This window comes from Mobula hypostoma, chromosome 1 (genome assembly GCF_963921235.1).
Source record: "Mobula hypostoma chromosome 1, sMobHyp1.1, whole genome shotgun sequence".
Lineage (NCBI taxonomy): Eukaryota > Metazoa > Chordata > Chondrichthyes > Myliobatiformes > Myliobatidae > Mobula > Mobula hypostoma.
The window spans coordinates 20442587-20459375 of record NC_086097.1 but is presented as its reverse complement, the minus strand read 5'-3'; the positions used below and the strand labels follow the sequence as shown (position 1 = coordinate 20459375).

General features: G+C 46.7%; 1 protein-coding gene across 5 annotated transcripts in view; it reads right to left on the bottom strand.

Moving 5' to 3' along the window:
* The window catches only part of LOC134344502 (exportin-1-like), a 129368-nt gene that overhangs the window by 10235 nt on the left and 102344 nt on the right, over positions 1-16789 (bottom strand). For all 5 annotated transcript variants that reach the window (XM_063044407.1, XM_063044422.1, XM_063044441.1 and 2 more), the window contains 7 exons: positions 15209-15343; positions 11455-11638; positions 8662-8768; positions 6349-6543; positions 4063-4231; positions 2614-2748; positions 852-1014 (listed from right to left, as the gene is read on the bottom strand). In XM_063044407.1, the coding sequence (XP_062900477.1) occupies positions 852-1014; positions 2614-2748; positions 4063-4231; positions 6349-6543; positions 8662-8768; positions 11455-11638; positions 15209-15343 (1088 nt within the window). The remainder of the gene's footprint in view (positions 1-851; positions 1015-2613; positions 2749-4062; positions 4232-6348; positions 6544-8661; positions 8769-11454; positions 11639-15208; positions 15344-16789) is intronic.

Below are 16789 nucleotides of genomic sequence, written 5' to 3'. Positions count from 1 at the left end.
CACAATCCTGACAGGGAGTGTCCTTCAGGATGGATGCAACCCTCTTGAAGCACCAAACTAAATGCTTCACGAAGCACAAAACCAAAAAAAAATGAGCATATAATGGGGGGAGGGGCCAATAAATAAATTAAATAAAACTGGTGGTGGGGTGAAGATGAGAAGACTGCAACTAGCGGGGCACTGTCTACGCCACCCCAAGCTACCTGCCAGCCTAGTCATCATATGGGAGCCCAAGCACGGGAGGATGAACCCTGGGCACCAAAACAATGGTCAACACGCTCCTAGAAGACAGCGGCGTGGCTAATGTAGATGAACTGAACACACTGATGAGGGAGAGGGAGAAGTGGAGAGTCCTTCATCATGCCCGACACCGGCCCCTAGGTCCGAGTGGACGTAGTAGTGGTGATGGGGTGGAGATACGTCTCTATCAAAGGAGATGTAAGGTGCTCCTTCCCAGGTATAGCACCTGCTTAGCAACCCTCCCCCCACCCCGCCCCGGACCCTGATCAGGGTCACATGAAGGTGGTGGATGGTCGTACGAGCAGCCGGTGCAAATCACAAGTCCTGATTATATGACTACTGACACCAGGCAGACAATCCCTGAGGAGTATTGATAATGGCTGGGGTCAGCCATCTTGTAAAGATACTGCAACACACACACATAAAAAGCTGGAGGAGTTCAGCAGGCCAGGCAGCATCTATGGAAAAGAGTAAACAGTCAACGTTTCTGGCCAAGACCCTTCTTCAGGAAGGGCACACTTTCCAACATCTTCACCACCCCACCCACTAGCACGGCTCAGGGAACAGGGCATCAATTTCACCACGTTACGTTTTCATCTATCAGCACTTACTCCTGGAGGTGAGGGAAGGCAGTTTTCAGCAGGTTGGCCACAAACTCCTGCACGAAGATCTGATTATTCACGTTGGGAGTCGATGGGCTCAGAGACAAAGTGATTCGGCCATCCTCCACCAAGCTGAACATGTAAGCCAAGATGGTAGCGTGCATCGTCAACCCTGGTGGAGAGAGGAATCCATTAAACATGAAGTTTAGAACGAGGGTGGTGGGAGTCAAAGAGTTACACAGCACTGAAAGAGCCCATCTCATCCATGCTGACTAAGATGTCCACCTGAGCTGGTCCCACTTGCCTGTATTTGACCAATATTCCTCAAAGCCTTTCCTATCCACATACCTGCTCGAATGTCTTTAGAGGATTTTAACTGCATCTGCCTCCACCACTCCCTCTGGCAGCCCCCTCCACAGACCCACCACCGTCTGTGTGAAAAGCCTGCCTTTCATGTCTTCTCTGAATATTTCCCCTCTCACCGTGTCTATGTCCTTATTGTTCAAGATTTCCCTGCACTGGGATCATCCACCTTATCCATGCCCCTCATGATTTTTTATGCCTCCTTGGTCACCCTTCAGGCCTCTATGCTCCAGGGAAAATATCCCAGCACCTCCAGCTTTTCCTTGGAACTCAAAACCATCCAGTCCCGGTAACAAACCTCACGAATCTTTCCTGCACCCTTTCCAGATTACTGACATCCTGCCCATAGATGGGCGATCAGAACTGTGCACAATTCTCCAAGCACGATCTCACCAGCATCTGGTGGCATCCCAACTCCTGTCCTCAACCTACTGACCAATGAAGGCTAGCATGTAAAACACACACACCCACAAAACGCTGGAGCAACTCAGCAGGTCAGGCAGCATCTATGAAGATGGACAAACAGACGACGTTTCAGGCCGAGACCCCTCGGGACAGTACAGAAAACTCCTCCGTCAGAGAGCTACGCACCTTTCAGTTCTACATCAAGTGTGGAGCAACAAAGGGATCTTGGGGTCCATGTCCATAGACTCCTCAGAGTTGCTGTAGAGTTGTTAGGATTAAGAAGGCATACGGTGTATTGGCCTTCATTAATCAAAGCACTGAGCTCAAGGGCTGCAATGTAACATTGCAGATCTATAAATACCTGGATAGACCACACTTGGAATATTGTGCTCAGTTCAGGTCACATCATAGGGAGCCTGAGGGACGTCAAATTGTTGGAACGAACAGTTAGTTTTTGACGTACTGTAGACCATGGTCTCTCTTTGGGGGCTTTGCTGTTGCTAGTATGGTGGGTGGAGGGAATGCTGATGCTTTATGCTAGAGTAAGTGCGGGGCGGGGTTAGGATTGATGCTGCTTATGCGTGGAAGGGGGCAGGGGACTTGGGGATCTTACGTTTTTTCTTTCATTCATTCTTTGGGTTTTTTCCATTTCAAGGATGTCTGCGGAGAGTAAGAATTTCATGTTGTATATGGAATACGTTCTCTGATGGTAAATAGAACCACTGGATGATAGAAAATGGAGGGCTATGTTGGGTTAGATTGTAGGACAAAGGGTCAGTACAACATCACGGGCCAAAAGGCCTGTAGCTGTGCTGTAACATTCTACGAGCGACAGAGTCAGATCTAAACAGCATTGCTGAGACTTGTACCACATCCCACCTCCCTTCTCCTTGCCTAGTGCTCCAACGTTAACCCAGCACCTTGCTGAAGGAGCCTTCCGTCGTACTCTACACCCATAACGTTGCATGGGAAGGGACCAGACTGAAAGTAAAATGCAACTCACCAGCAGTGTGAGATGTGTCTGTCACTACGGAGAATATATGTTGGAGAACATCACAGAAGTAGGTTTGGTAAAAGCTCTGAGCAGCTGCTTCCTCTTGTGCGACATTCTGCAGCAAGGTATAGAGTATGGACAAACCTGTAGAGAGACACCCGGAGAGAACAGAGTTAAAATAGTCACGCCACTCACAACGCAAGGCAGACAATCATCGATTAAAAATCTAGGGGAATCCTTTGCCATTTCCTTCTGCTGTTGGATTAGGGCCTACATGGATATTTTCTTTTTCTGGTAAGTTTAACTTTCTTTATACTTGCTTATACTTATTTGTGTGTAAATGTTCGGTGAGTTTCTAGTCATTCGCAGTATAGCTGGTTCTTTTCTCGAGTCTTTGCCTGTGAGTCTGGGTTGACAGGACTGTCCTTGCCTCACAGGCTGCTCCGATCAGAAGATTCCCCTATCTGCCTGGCTTAAACCAGTTTTTCGTATTAGGGAGATGAGGAACAGATTCCTTGCTGGAGTGAATTAGTTAAACTTAGTTATCTGTTGCTGTGTTAGAGTCATAAAATTATAGAACCCTACAGCACAGAAACAAGCCCTTCAGCCCATTTAGTCCGTACCAAACTATTCTGTCTAGTCCCATCAACTTGCACCCAGATCTTAGCCCTCCGTACCCCTCCCATCCACATTGATATCAAACCCACATCTACCACTTGCACTGGCAGCTCATTCTACATTCTCACCGCCCTGAGTGAGGGAGACCACCCCCCCACACGTTCCCCTTAAACATTTCACCTTTCACGCTGAACCCATCCCCTCTAGTTATGTGCTTTACTGTTATTTCTTTAAGAATATCTAATAAAATGGCTGTAACCACACAATTTCTGCCTCGTTCTTGACTTGTGCAGCATGCAGTGGGAAATATCTCCAGACCCGATAGTACCCTCTCTCCAGCAGTAATCGCCATCAGATCACTCTAATCTTTTCAGAAACTCCCTCTGGTTCACTGCATCGTTACCCTCTCCCCGCAACCTAAAAGGAGTTTCCTTTCCAATGTTTCTGTGTTAAACATCACTGAACTGAAGCAACCATTCCAAAGACATACGGGTTAGTAGGTAGTGGGCATGCCACGTTGGCACAGGAAGCGTGGCGACATCTGCAGGCTGCCCCCAGCCCACCTTCAGACTCTGTTGGTCATTGCTGCAAACCACAAGGCACAGGAATAGAATGGGGCCATTCTGGCCCATCAAGTCCTTGCCTCAACGACTCATTTCACTACCTTTCATCGTCTACGTGACAAATAAAGCTAATCTGAAACCTTAACCTCATCTACATCAAGCTTCCATTGTACTGTGGCTCACCGAACTTGAGCACATGATTACAAACTTGACCCAAATCCACACTGTCCCAGTGATGCATGAAGTCTGAGAATACAAAGCCCGCAGCACCTCGTACCTGTGTCAGCCACGTTCCTCATGGTGTGTTTGAAAGCCCAGATAATGGAGTCAAGAACCAATTTGAACTGGGCTGGAGGTATGTTCAGGAAGGCAGGGAAACAGTGACTATTGACTGCTTGAAGAAGCAGAAAGAAGTTAGTCCTGTGCTCGGGATACTCCTCAAAATCCTAGAGGGGAAGAAAGAAAAATTAAATACTTGAAAATACAACATTTTGAACCTTTGTATTGTCTGCCCTGTGTTTTCATAAGCACACAATGTTAAAGAGTCTATGCCCATTAATCCTAATCCAAATTCACTGAAGAACAATACAACTTGCGCATTTTAAAATGCCATTTGTACTCTGCCAAGCACATTTGCAGCACTTCTTTCTTGTTTTGAAGCACGTGTTTGAGGTTTAATGATCAACTGATGTGTTTTGTTGAATCAGAGGAACGCAGGAAGGGTGGAGAATATATGGCAATTACACACAGTCCAAATCCAAGGGGGATCTGGATAAATCTTTCACACGAACAGAGGGGAAGAGTGTGGAGTATTATGTTTTTCTAGCCTTGTGACTCTGTCATGCCTTCATTCACATCTTGTCTCCGTATTAGATGCCTATAGGAGGGTCAGTGGTAGCAATCAGAATAACTTGTACCCAAGGAGGGCAAAACAGCATTCAGTTCAACTCCCAAAAATGGTGTGTTCCAAATCAGAAACACTCCTGCTTTTTTTTTTAATCCAGTGCTGTTCACAAGGCAATAAAATTAGAACACAGGACACTCACTACGGCATATCAAACAATCTCCCACCATGTACTTACACCACCCATTTAGAAGAGAGATTTGTCATGACAATTGGTTGTAATAGAATTTAGAGTTAGGTCAGCACCCGTGGCAGCATTGAGAGCAAACATCAAAGAACGTTACGTTTGCAACTTGGGGAATGGATATGTCAGTACTCAAAGTTCATAGAATAACAAAATAAGTCCTAAATACACAAGAGTCTGAAGATGCTGGAGAAAGGTTTAAATGTCTGAACTAGTTGAAGAAAACAGAACATGAATCTGTACTCAAGCTCATCGCGAAGCTAATGAATACAAATTCAGCATCAGACCTGGAATAAAAATATTGTACCGAATGTCCACTGAGTCCCTTCAGGGAAGACTAACTGCCATCCTACCTGGTCTGCTCGATATGGGAGTCTAGATGGAGCAATCTCTGTATTGCCCTCTGAAACAGTTCATGGGCAAACGTGGGTGGGAAATGAAGACTAACATTAGTGAGTCTGAACTCACGAATATGCAATACATCCAATAAAATTAGATTTGACAGGTTCCACTCTTTCTTTTATTGTGACATTTTTGAAACAAGTAATCTCCTGGCTGGAAAAACAGAACAGAGATAATGTTACTGCCTCAGAGAATAATCCATACCACACCTACACAGCCATTTCACACCATCAGGATAGACCTTAGACTGGGCTGCTCGGAGCAGGTACGCCTGCACGTACCCAATTGTCCAAAACATAGGCGTCGCAGGAGTGGGGCAAATGGATCAGAAACCAGACGTACAGCTGTGCCCGGCATACTTTACCATCAAACTAGCTGTAGCTGTGGTTGAGTTGACAACACAGGCCATGAACTCAGAACGCTGGGGGCCCGTGGCCCCTTCTAGAAAACTGAGCAAAGGGACACACAGGCTTACATCTCAGACAGGATGTTGAAAGGGTTAGACAGAGTGGACGTTCCAGTAGTGGGAGGGTCTAGGACCAGAGGGTACCGACTCAGAATACAAGGACAACCTTTAGAACACAGATTAGGAGAATTCCACAGGTTCGCAGAGCGGTAAATCTGTGGAATTTGTTGTCACAGGCGGTTGAGGAGGCCAAGTCATTGGGCATATTTAACGCAGAGTTTGATAAGACTCTTGATTAGTCAGGGTATGAAAGGATATGGGAAGGCGGCAGGAGATTGCGACTGGGAAGGAAGATGGATCAGCCATGATGAAATGGCAGAGCAGACTCGACGGGACAAATGGCCTAATTCTGCTCCTATATCGTTTGGTCTTACGGTTAACTCCATGTTTAACTCTGCTGCTGACTGCAAGGAGTTTGTATGCTCTCCCTGTGACAGCCTGGGTGCTCCAGTTTCCTCCCACATTCCAACGTAGTCAGGGTTAGCAGGTTAATTTGTCACATGGGTTTAACTGGGAGGCACGGGCTCTGCGAAGACCTGTTACCGCGCTGTCTCTAAATGAAATAAAAGTTAGAAGTCACATTTCCGCTGATCAGACCACCAACTACCTTGTTGATCATTTCCAGCGTGCACTCAAACAGGGCGTCAAAGATCTGCGGGACCTCTGCCGTGATGTGGTTCTCCAGCTTGTTCACTATGGTGGCCATGGTACTCAGCACCTCGGGCTCGCGGGCTGCGGGGACGTTCCTCTGGTAGTCGATCAACACGGCATCGAGCAGCGGGGGCACAAAGTTTTCCGCAACCTGAGGACAGGGAGAGTGAAGCCTGTGAAGGGTCTAAAGCAGAGCGAGGCCGGCCAGTTTTCACATGAGACTAAAAGGGCCGTGCAAGCTGCTTAAACAGATTAATTCTGACAAGATTTTTGCACATTACTGTTATAATTTTATGTATTGCACCGCTGCAACAAAATTAAACAAATTTCATAACACACGAGTGATGATAAACCTGATTCTGATCTGGGTCTCTATTGTAGACTGAGAGTGGAAAGGGGCAGGAAGAGGGGAATCATGGTTGGGAAAAGGGGCAGGGAGAGGGGAGGGAGCGGGAAGCACTAGAGAAGCATTCTGTAATGATCAAAGTAAGTGTTTGGAATCAAATTTCCTTGCCTGGTGTCTCAGGGTTGGGTGTGTCTGCACCTGCGACAGCCCCCACGCCGGCTCTCCTCTGCCCCCTGTCCCACACCCAATCCCGCAGTGCTCTACCCTCACCTTTCCCAACTTTCTTTGCTCCCACCAGATTTACAAACTCTCTCTCCACTCCACGTTGACAAATACAGTACTGTGCAAAAGCCTTGGGCACCCCAGCTATATACATGAGCCTGAGCCCTCTGCACAGTACTGTATACCAGGAGAGACTCCTGCTCCAGAGGACTGTATCTATTCACGTTCCAGTCTTGGATATTAATATAGGAAGGCAGCAATGTGCAGCGTACACTCAGTAACCGCTATATTAGGTACACCTGCTCATTAATGCAAATATTTAATCAGCCAATTATGTGGTAGCAACTCAATGCATAAAAGCACGCAGACATGGTCAAGAGGTTCAGTTGTTCAGCCCAAACATCAGGATGGGGAACAAATGTGATCTAACTGACTCTGACCGTGGAATGACTGCTGGTGCCAGATGGGGTGGTCTGAGTATCTCAGAAATGGTTGAACTTCTGGGATTTTCACCGACAACCGTCTCTAGAGTTCACAGAGAATGGCGTGAGAAACCAAAAGCATCCAGTGAGTGCAATTCTGTGGACGGAAACACCTTGTTACTGAGGGAGGTCGGAGGAGAATGGCCAAACTGGGTCAAGCTTAAAGAAGGGCAACGGTAACTTAAAATAACCACGTATTATAACAGTGATGTGCAGCAGAGCATCGCTGAATGCACAACACGTCAGACCTTGAATTAGATGAGCTACAGAAGTCCAGAAACATGCACTCAGGAGGAACCTCCGAAGTACATAACCATACACTTCCCTACACTGCACTCCATCAGGGACAGGGTGGTTTGGCCCAGCATGCACATTCTCCCCAAAAAGTTATGCAGTGTGCCTCCCCAGAAGCAGAAGGTGGTAAAAGGCAAACACCAGGAAATCTGCAGACACTGGAATTTCAAGCAATACACATAAAAGTTGCTGGTGAACGCAGCAGGCCAGGCAGCATCTCTAGGAAGAGGTACAGTCGACGTTTCGGGCCGAGACCCTTCGTCAGGACTAACTGAAAGAAGAGCTAGTAAGAGGTTTGAAAGTGGGATGGCATGAACATTGAATTCTCAAACTTCCGCTAATGCCCACTTCCCCCTCGTACCCCATCCGTTACTTATTTATTCATATACACATTCTTTCTCTTTCTCTCTCCTTTTTCTCCCTCTGTCCCTCTGACTAGACCCCTTGCCCATCCTCTGGGTTTTCCCCCCGTCCCCCTTTTCCTTCTCCCTGGGCCTCCTGTCCCATGATCCTCTCATATCCCTTTTGCCGATCACCTGTCCAGCTCTTGGCTCCATCCCTCCCCCTCCTGTCTTCTCCTATCATTTTGGATCTCCCCCCCTCCCACTTTCAAATCTCTTACTAGCTCTTCCTTCAGTTAGTCCTGACGAAAGGTCTCAGCCTGAAACGTCAACTGTACCTCTTCCTAGAGATGCTGCCTGGCCTGCTGCGTTCACCAGCAACTTTGATAAAGTGTGTTAGGTGATAAAAGGCAACAGGATGTCAGCTCACATAAACTGGAGAACAGAAAAACCACAATAAAAACCATCAGTGCCCTAAATGAATTTCATTTACAGCAGTGGACGAAACCTTTGAGAGAAGCACTGCAATTGGAACTGGAGCTACGGATCAGTCCAGGTGGTTAGGATGAACCGCGTGCACTTACCAGCTGCGGGTCCGAAGACCGGCTCACCCACCCCGAAATCAGTTTCAACGTCTCCCTCTTCACCGTCCTCATGCTTTTGATCAACGGCTGCTTGGTAACAACTTCACCTGATCCGGGGAGAAACAGAGCGAAAGACAAACATCTTTTAAAAGGGCAAACTCCCATTATCTTCAGATGTCCAAAGCATCCAGCAGAGCCAAGTCTCGTTAACACTGTTCCACTCCAGGGAGATGCTGGATGTTGCAGTACAGAGTGTAGTCGGTATGCAATTCTCAAATAATGCACTGTAACCCCAGCATGATCTACACCAGTGGATACATTGTAATTGGCAAGTTCAGAAGCTACAGGCTCCTCGTGGGCTGAGCTGTTGGCGACAATTCCTGTGGTGTTCCTTAATCGCCTGCTAGAGGTGACAACGCCACTTATTCCAATCACGCCTATCGCTCATCATTATATTCTGTGCTCTTTGAAATAAGGCCACAGGACATTAGAGCAGAAGCAGGCCATTCAGCCCATCTAGTGCTTCACCATTCCATATGGCTGATCTACTTTCCCTTTCAACTCTATTAATCTTGTACAATGCCGTAGTGCCTGGCAGAGGATGTCATCGGGCTCACAACCTGCCACCTGTCCAGGTGGCCAAAACAATGCAGTCGTCACTGGATCGATATCCCGTGCGCAGTAAGTTTGCCCTTTTTGCCTTGCCATTGCCGCACATTGGGCAGGAGGTGCAGAAGCCCGGACGCTCACACCACCAAGTTCAAGAACAGCTACTTCCCTTCAACCTTCTGGTTCCTGAGCCGACCTGCACAACCTGAATCGCCATCTCAGTATAGCAACACTACAAGCACTTTTCCCAACAAGGGACTTTGCTGTTCCAATTGAGATCTCTCTTGAATAGTTCTGCAGTAATTTGTATTCGTGTCCTGTTAAGGTGTCTTTAATATGAAGTGCATGCAATGCTGCAAGACGTCTTTCGCTGCATTTGGGCATACATGCAGCTATAGCTATGACAGTAAACTCAACTTGACTTGGAAGAACCCCAAATGGCGACTCTCTGTTGCCACTTGCTACAGTTGGCTAACTAAAGGAGTGTGGGTTAATTCCAAGCTCACCAACACCAAAACATCAGCGTATATACTCAGCACTCAAGAATGGGGGTGGGGGGGGAGGGTTGGATCAAGACATAAGGTTAACCAACTTCCATCGACACTCAGTATTCAACATCAAATGGCCAATTAGATGCAGTGACTGTTCTAATATAGGAAACAGCCAGTGGCTGACTCTACACACTGAAGAATAGGCGTGACAATTCCCGGATAATCTTTTTGGCCGATAATAATAGTGGGCGGTGGGGTGGAGACAAGTCCCTATCAAAGGAGGTGTCAGGCACAATCTTCTCTCTGCCAGCCAACAAGCCACCCTTGGGCAAGGTGTAGCACCTACTTAGCATACCATTCCCCCCCCACCCCCAATCTGGGTCACGTGAAGCCGTGGGAGCAGGTGGTGGGTGGTCGTACGAGCAGCCGATGCATATCACAAGTCCTGGTTGTGCGACCACTGACACCAGGCAGACAATCTCTGATGAGTATTGATAATGGCTGGGGTCACATATCTTGTAAAGACACTGCCCAGGAGAAGGCAGTGGCAAACCACTTCTGAAGAAAAATTTTCCGGGAACAATCATAGACTACATTCACCTACATCATACAACACGACACATGATGAGGAAGAGGTATAATAGACGGGAGAGAGAAGACCCCCGCTGCCCTCTGAAACAGTGCCACGGGATTGGTTGCAGAGAGGACACCTGGGGCTTCAATTTAGCATCAGAAAGGTGGACACCTCTGCAATAGCCTATCAAACTATAAGCCTTCACATCCTGAGGATTCAGAATTTGGTACCTTCCAGAATCAACTAACCATCCCTTCTACAACCTGGCTGGTAACAAAGCCCTCTTTATTTGTTTAACTGTTGTTTTCCAACAAAGTGAAGCCAAGATGGAAAGCAGAAAAGAGGAATCATTTTAAATTTTATCCTATTGGGCTTTCTCAGACCAGTCCATTTATAACCACCCGTTCACTGTATACAAAATCTGGTTATTTACAAAGATTATTGGAAGCAGCACAGATACTAGAGAAGCCGGTTCTGTCCCTTGAATGCGCACTAATAGTTTCAGACCACGACTCATCCAAAAATCAAACCCACTTCAACCGACAAAAACAAACAATTACTTGCAAACCCGAAATAGGAAAGTACAACGGTGCCATGAGCAAAAATAACAGATATTACTGAGAATTAAAATGCCTACGTTTCCCAGCTGATCGGAGAGTTCAGCACCAAGAGACGATAAAATTAGAATCCAGCTTTTCAGAGTTGAAATAGGTAAAGATATTAACTGCACGAAGTATGGCAGAACTCCAGCAAAGAACAGTTTTTAGGTCAATAGCTAACATTACATCAGTCTTTGATGAATACTCATTAACTAAAATATGTTCAAGGAGATGAGGAAATGGGAGGTAAGTGGAAATAAGTCTTTGACCACTGGAACATGGTCCAGAAGTTGAATAGCCCCCTTCTGGCCCCAACTTATCATAGAATCATCTATTAGTCTCGTTTAATGAAAATCTAAAGACAATCCTGACACTTTCAACTGATTCCACCCCCCCCCCAACCCCCATCCTCGTCTTTATGAGGGAAGAGTTTTAGGTTTGCATTTCCTTGGAAAGAATTGATCATTTTCATAAAATTATCCAAATAGTCTCTCAAGTGAGAGCTGGTATGGTTCGTTACCGTTTGCCTGGATAGCGGCTGAGATATTCTCACTCAAACACTTGTATACATTCAGCATATCCAGGTAGATCCGTCCCAGCTGGATGACAAATGGGTGCCCAACGGCCTTGCAGGCTCTCACATTGGTCTTCAGAATGCTCCCCAGTTGCTTCACCGTCTCTGCGTCCTTCAGAATATCCACATTCTTTGAAACAAAAAGAGCACCAGTGAGACACCAATCTATGGAAGGCAAACAATAGCCACCGCACTAACTTGATGCACTTCCCTCTGACACAGTGAGTAGGTGCCACGACATAGGCAGATGAGGATGCCCACTGCTTTTTCAGATGCTGTGTGCCCCCAACCCTGACTCATGTCAAGGCCGAGATCACAAAGAACTCGAAGGTAGAGCAAAGCAACGTCGTAGCTGCGGGCACGGGGAACAGAATATCGTCTGCAGAAAGTTTACAGATGTTAACGACACAAAAATCTTTCAATGACTTGCTCCCCTCTCAACCACTCAGTAGCCGATTGATGTTCATTTATTTATCACATTTGTACAATGAAACATACAATGAAATGCATCACTTGCGTTAACAATCAACACACGCAAGGATGTGCTTGAGCAGCTCGCAAATCTCCATAAGATATAGGAGCAACATTAGGCCATTTGGCCCATCGAACCTGCTCTATTTTATCATGGCTGATCCAATTTTCCTCTTAGTCCCAATCTATTGTCTTCTCCCGCATCCCTTCATGCCCTCGCCAATCAAGAATCTATCAACCTTTTCCTTAAATAACCATAAAGACTTCGCCTCCACAGCTGCCTGTGGCAAAGAATTCCACAGCTTCACCACTCTCTGGCTTAAGAAATTCCTGCTCATCTCCGTTCTAAAAGGACACCCCTCTACTGCGAGGTTGTGTCCTCCGGTCAGACACTCCCGCCACAGTAAACACCCTCTCATCCTCTCTATCAAGGCCTTTCACCATTCAATAGGTTTCAATGAGGTCACACCTCATTCTTCTGAACTCTAGTGAATATAGGCCCAGAGCCATCAGATATTCTTCATATGACGTCATTCAACCCTGGACTCATCTTTGTGAACCACCTTTGAACCCTCTCCAGTCTGAGCACATCATTTCTAAGACAAGAGGCCCAAAACTTCTCATAATACTCCAAGTGAGGCCTCACATTTGCTTTATAAAGTCTCAACATTACATCCTTGGTTTTATATTCCAGTCCTTTTGAAATGAATGCTATCATTGCAGTTGCCTTCCTCACCACAGACTCAACCTGCAAAATTAACCTTTAGGGATTCATGCACAAGGAACCCCCAGGTCCCTTCGCACCTCAGTTTTTTGTATTTTTTTTCTCCATTTAGAAAACAGTCAACCCTTTCATTTCTTCTACCAAAGTGCACAAAAACATACACTTCCCGACACTGTATTCTACAGTGTTGTAACAGAGCACAGCAGGACCGGGAGTAACTGTGGACTTGGGAAGGCAATTTGTTCAAAAATGCAGTTGGAAGTGTCGCCGCAGACCAAGGAATGAGGAGATTTGTTTTGAAACTGGGAGATAGAAGAAAGGAGAAAGGGAAAAAACCCAACCAGCATGGACAGTGGAGTGGGGTGGGGATCAGCCACATGCTGGGATGGTTCAAGGATCTAAACCCAGGGGAAGTACATTATCTGAATGATTCAGGAACAGGAATTGCAAGACCCCATTGGACATTGTTAACGCTGCAAGTCTGACTCGCTGACTTATTGGCGGACGGTGGGGGAACTGCATGAACTCTGTCGTAGTGAGTGCCAGTACTCAGGCCACAGTGTTGCTTGCTGACAGCCATCCCAGGAGTGAGGGTGGCGTCAGAGTCGGTGTGCCACAGCACCCAAGCTGGAGCCAGTGCTGCCCCCCAGTGTCTACTTGGCAGAGACCAGCTGTATTGTGTTCAACTGCGGATTTCTGCAACATTCATGGACCCAGACTATATTTTTTGCGTGACTGTATTTTACTGATATCTGATATGAGCTTGCTGTCTTAAGGGTACTATATGTGGTTTGTGCTGTGTGTGACTGCTGGGGTTGTGTTTTGCACCTTGGCCCCAGAGTAACTCTGTTTCGTTGGCCCTATCCATGTATGGTTGAAATACAATTAAACTTGAACTGAACTGAACTAGGAAGGAAAGCAGAAGAGATTTAAAAAAAAAAACTAGATTAGCTTTATTTGTCATATTTACATTCGAAACATAATGAAATGCGTCATTTACATCAACGACCAACACACTCGGGATGTGCTAGGGGCAGCCCACAAGGGTCGCCATGCCCCCGGCACCAACACAGCATGCCCACATCTCACTAACCCTAACCCACACATCTTTGAAATGCGGGAGGAAAACCGCAACACCCAGAGTAAACTGGCGCTGTTACAAACAGCAGCAGAAATCGAACCCTGATCTCACAGCTGGCGCTATGAAGTATTAGGAACATAGAAAACCTACAGCACAATACAGGACCTTCAGCCCACAAACATGTGCTGAACGTGTCCTTACCTTAGAAATTACCTAGGGTTACCCATAGCCCTAAGTGTTGGCGCGTGGCCAAGTGGTTAGGGCATTCGTCTAGTGCTTCAAAGGTCACTAGTTCGAGCCTTGGCTGAGGCAGCGTGTGTGTCCCTGAGCAAGGCACTTAACCACACATTGCTCTGCAATGACACCAGTGCCAAGCTGTATGGGTCCTAATGCCCTTCCCTTGGACAACATCGGTGGCGTGGAGAGGGGAGACTTGCAGCATGGGCAACTGCTGGTCTTCCATACAACCTTGCCCAGGCCTGCGCCCTGGAAACCTTCCAAGGCGCAAATCCATAGTCTCATGAGACTAACAGATGCCTATCATGTACCTGTCCAGGAGTCTCTTAAAAGACCCTATCGTATCCCCCTCCACCACCATCACTGGCAGCCCATTCCACGTACTCACCACTCTCTGCGTAAAAAACTTACCCTGGACATCTCCTCTGTACCTACTTCCAAGCACCTTAAAAGTGCCCTCTCATGCTAGCCATTTCAGCCCTGGGAAAAAGCCTCTGACTATCCACATGATCAATGCCCCTCATTATCTTATACACCTGTATCAAGGTCACCTCTCATTCTCTGTCGCGCCAAGGAAAAAAGGCCGAGTATTGTGCTAACTGCCACTCTACCGTACTGCCCGCGGTGGTGTATTGAAGTGGTCTCGATCTTTAGGATAAAAGTCAACGAGTTTCAGTCAGAACAAAGAATTCAACAATATTCCTGGGAATGGAAGCAGGAGTGTTGACTATATCTACCACAGTTCATAACTGTGGAGATAACAAGATAATGGCAACATCTTGTTTGAGATTAAAAGGTCAGATTTTGCATAAGCATATTGTGGTCCTTTGCCTCATATTTATATCTTACGCTTATTTTCATTTAGAGATCTGGAGATCTAGCACAGTTACAATGAGCTTGCAGCACCCAATTACACCCATGTGATCAACTAACTTACTAACCCGTACGTCTCAGTAATGCGGGAAGAAACCAGAGTACCCAGCGGAAATCCACATGGTCGTGAAGAGAATCTACAACCTCCTTACAGACAGCAGTGGAATTGAATCCAGGTCATTGGTGTTGTCACTAACTGCTTCCCTAGCATTCTGCTACATCTTCATTCTTTAAATTTATTTAAAAATATTACAGCCTGCATTAGTATTGAACTATTTAGATGGCCCAGTGCGACAATGAATTGTCCATCCTACCTTGGTTGCCTGCTGAATGATGCTGTCCCACACTTGGTTAGGCAAAAGCATGTACTTTTCAATCAGATGTTCCTGGACCGTCTGGTCAGTTTGAGCTCCAATCATGTAACCAACAGCTTCGTAGAACGTGTGAACCTGAAGTTAGGGGGGGAGAAATGATAGAAAGTCTAAAATTAGATGCCGAAACAAGCTCCGTATCACAGAAACATGGGAGGTTCTGCAGATACTGGAAATCTTGAGCAACACACAAAATGCTGGAGGAACTTAGCAGGTCAGGCAGCATTGATGGAGGGGAATAAACAGTCAATGTTTTGGGAATCTACATCAGGACTAAAATGGAAAGGTAGGAGTACAAGTTGGCAGGTGATAGGCTACCTCCTCCACCTGGTTTCCCACCCTCCTCCCCCTTTTTCCATGGTCCACTGGCCTCTCCTATCTGAATTCTTCTTCTTCAGCCCTTTATCTCTTTCACCCATCCTCACCCAGTTTCATCCCCTTTCAGCCTACCTTCCCCTTGAGCTGGTTACACCTATCACCTGCCAGCTTGTAACTCCTACCCCCACCCCTCCCCACCACCCCAACTTTGGCAGCTTGGTTTTATGATGCTGTTAGTGCTGCCCTGTTCCTTCAGAGCAATCCACGGTCTTGAATCAGTTAAAAGTAAGTGAAACCGCACGGATTACCACCTTCTAACTAGCGACAATACAGTCCAGATCAGAGGTTGACAACCTTCTGTTATGCCATGGAACCCTACCATCCCCAGATTGGGAACCCCTGGTCCAGATGGACATTAACTGCTGGAGGAACTCCACAGCTGGCTGCATCTGGAGGGAAGTGGACCTTTGATGAAAGTTGAGACTTTTCCTTGGGATACAGCATAGCAAAGGGTCCTTATAGCCCAACGAGTCTGCACTGCCCAATCAGACCCAATTCACCCAGCCAACTGAACATATTTGGGTTGTGGGAGGAAACCAGAGCACCTGGAGGAAACCCACACAGTCACAAGGAGAATGTAGAAACCCCTTACAGACTGCAGCGGGACTTTAAACCTGGGTTGCTGGCAACGGAAACATTTCCACCATGCTACCCCCAAAGTATCATCTGGACTAGCTCTTGCCTCAACCCTTCCTCTCGACTCCTGGCCATCTCCTCTCCAGTTTTTCAGTCCAGATGAAAGATCGACTGCCCATTTCCCTGCACAGCTGCTGCCTGAGCCACTGAATGAGCTTTTCATTTACTTTATTATTTATGCATCTATTTGTGCTAATATTACTTCAGGTGTTGTACGTGAGTTATACGTACTGCGTTGTGCACTTTGGTCTGGGGGAACGTTGTTTTGTTTGGCCGTATACATGTGTCCGGTTGAAAGGGAATAAACTTGAACTCTGCTCAGGATTCTGGTCTCAGCAGTATCCCGTGCTGGACAGGATATTGTATTGGTGGGAGGTCATGAGAGGAAACTTGGGCCAGTGTTTCAGAGCTACAGGCATCTTCCATTACCTCGCTGACAGCATTTTAAAATGATCAGGACATAATGCTATCAATTGCCATGCTCACCTCACAGAACATACACTCAGTGGC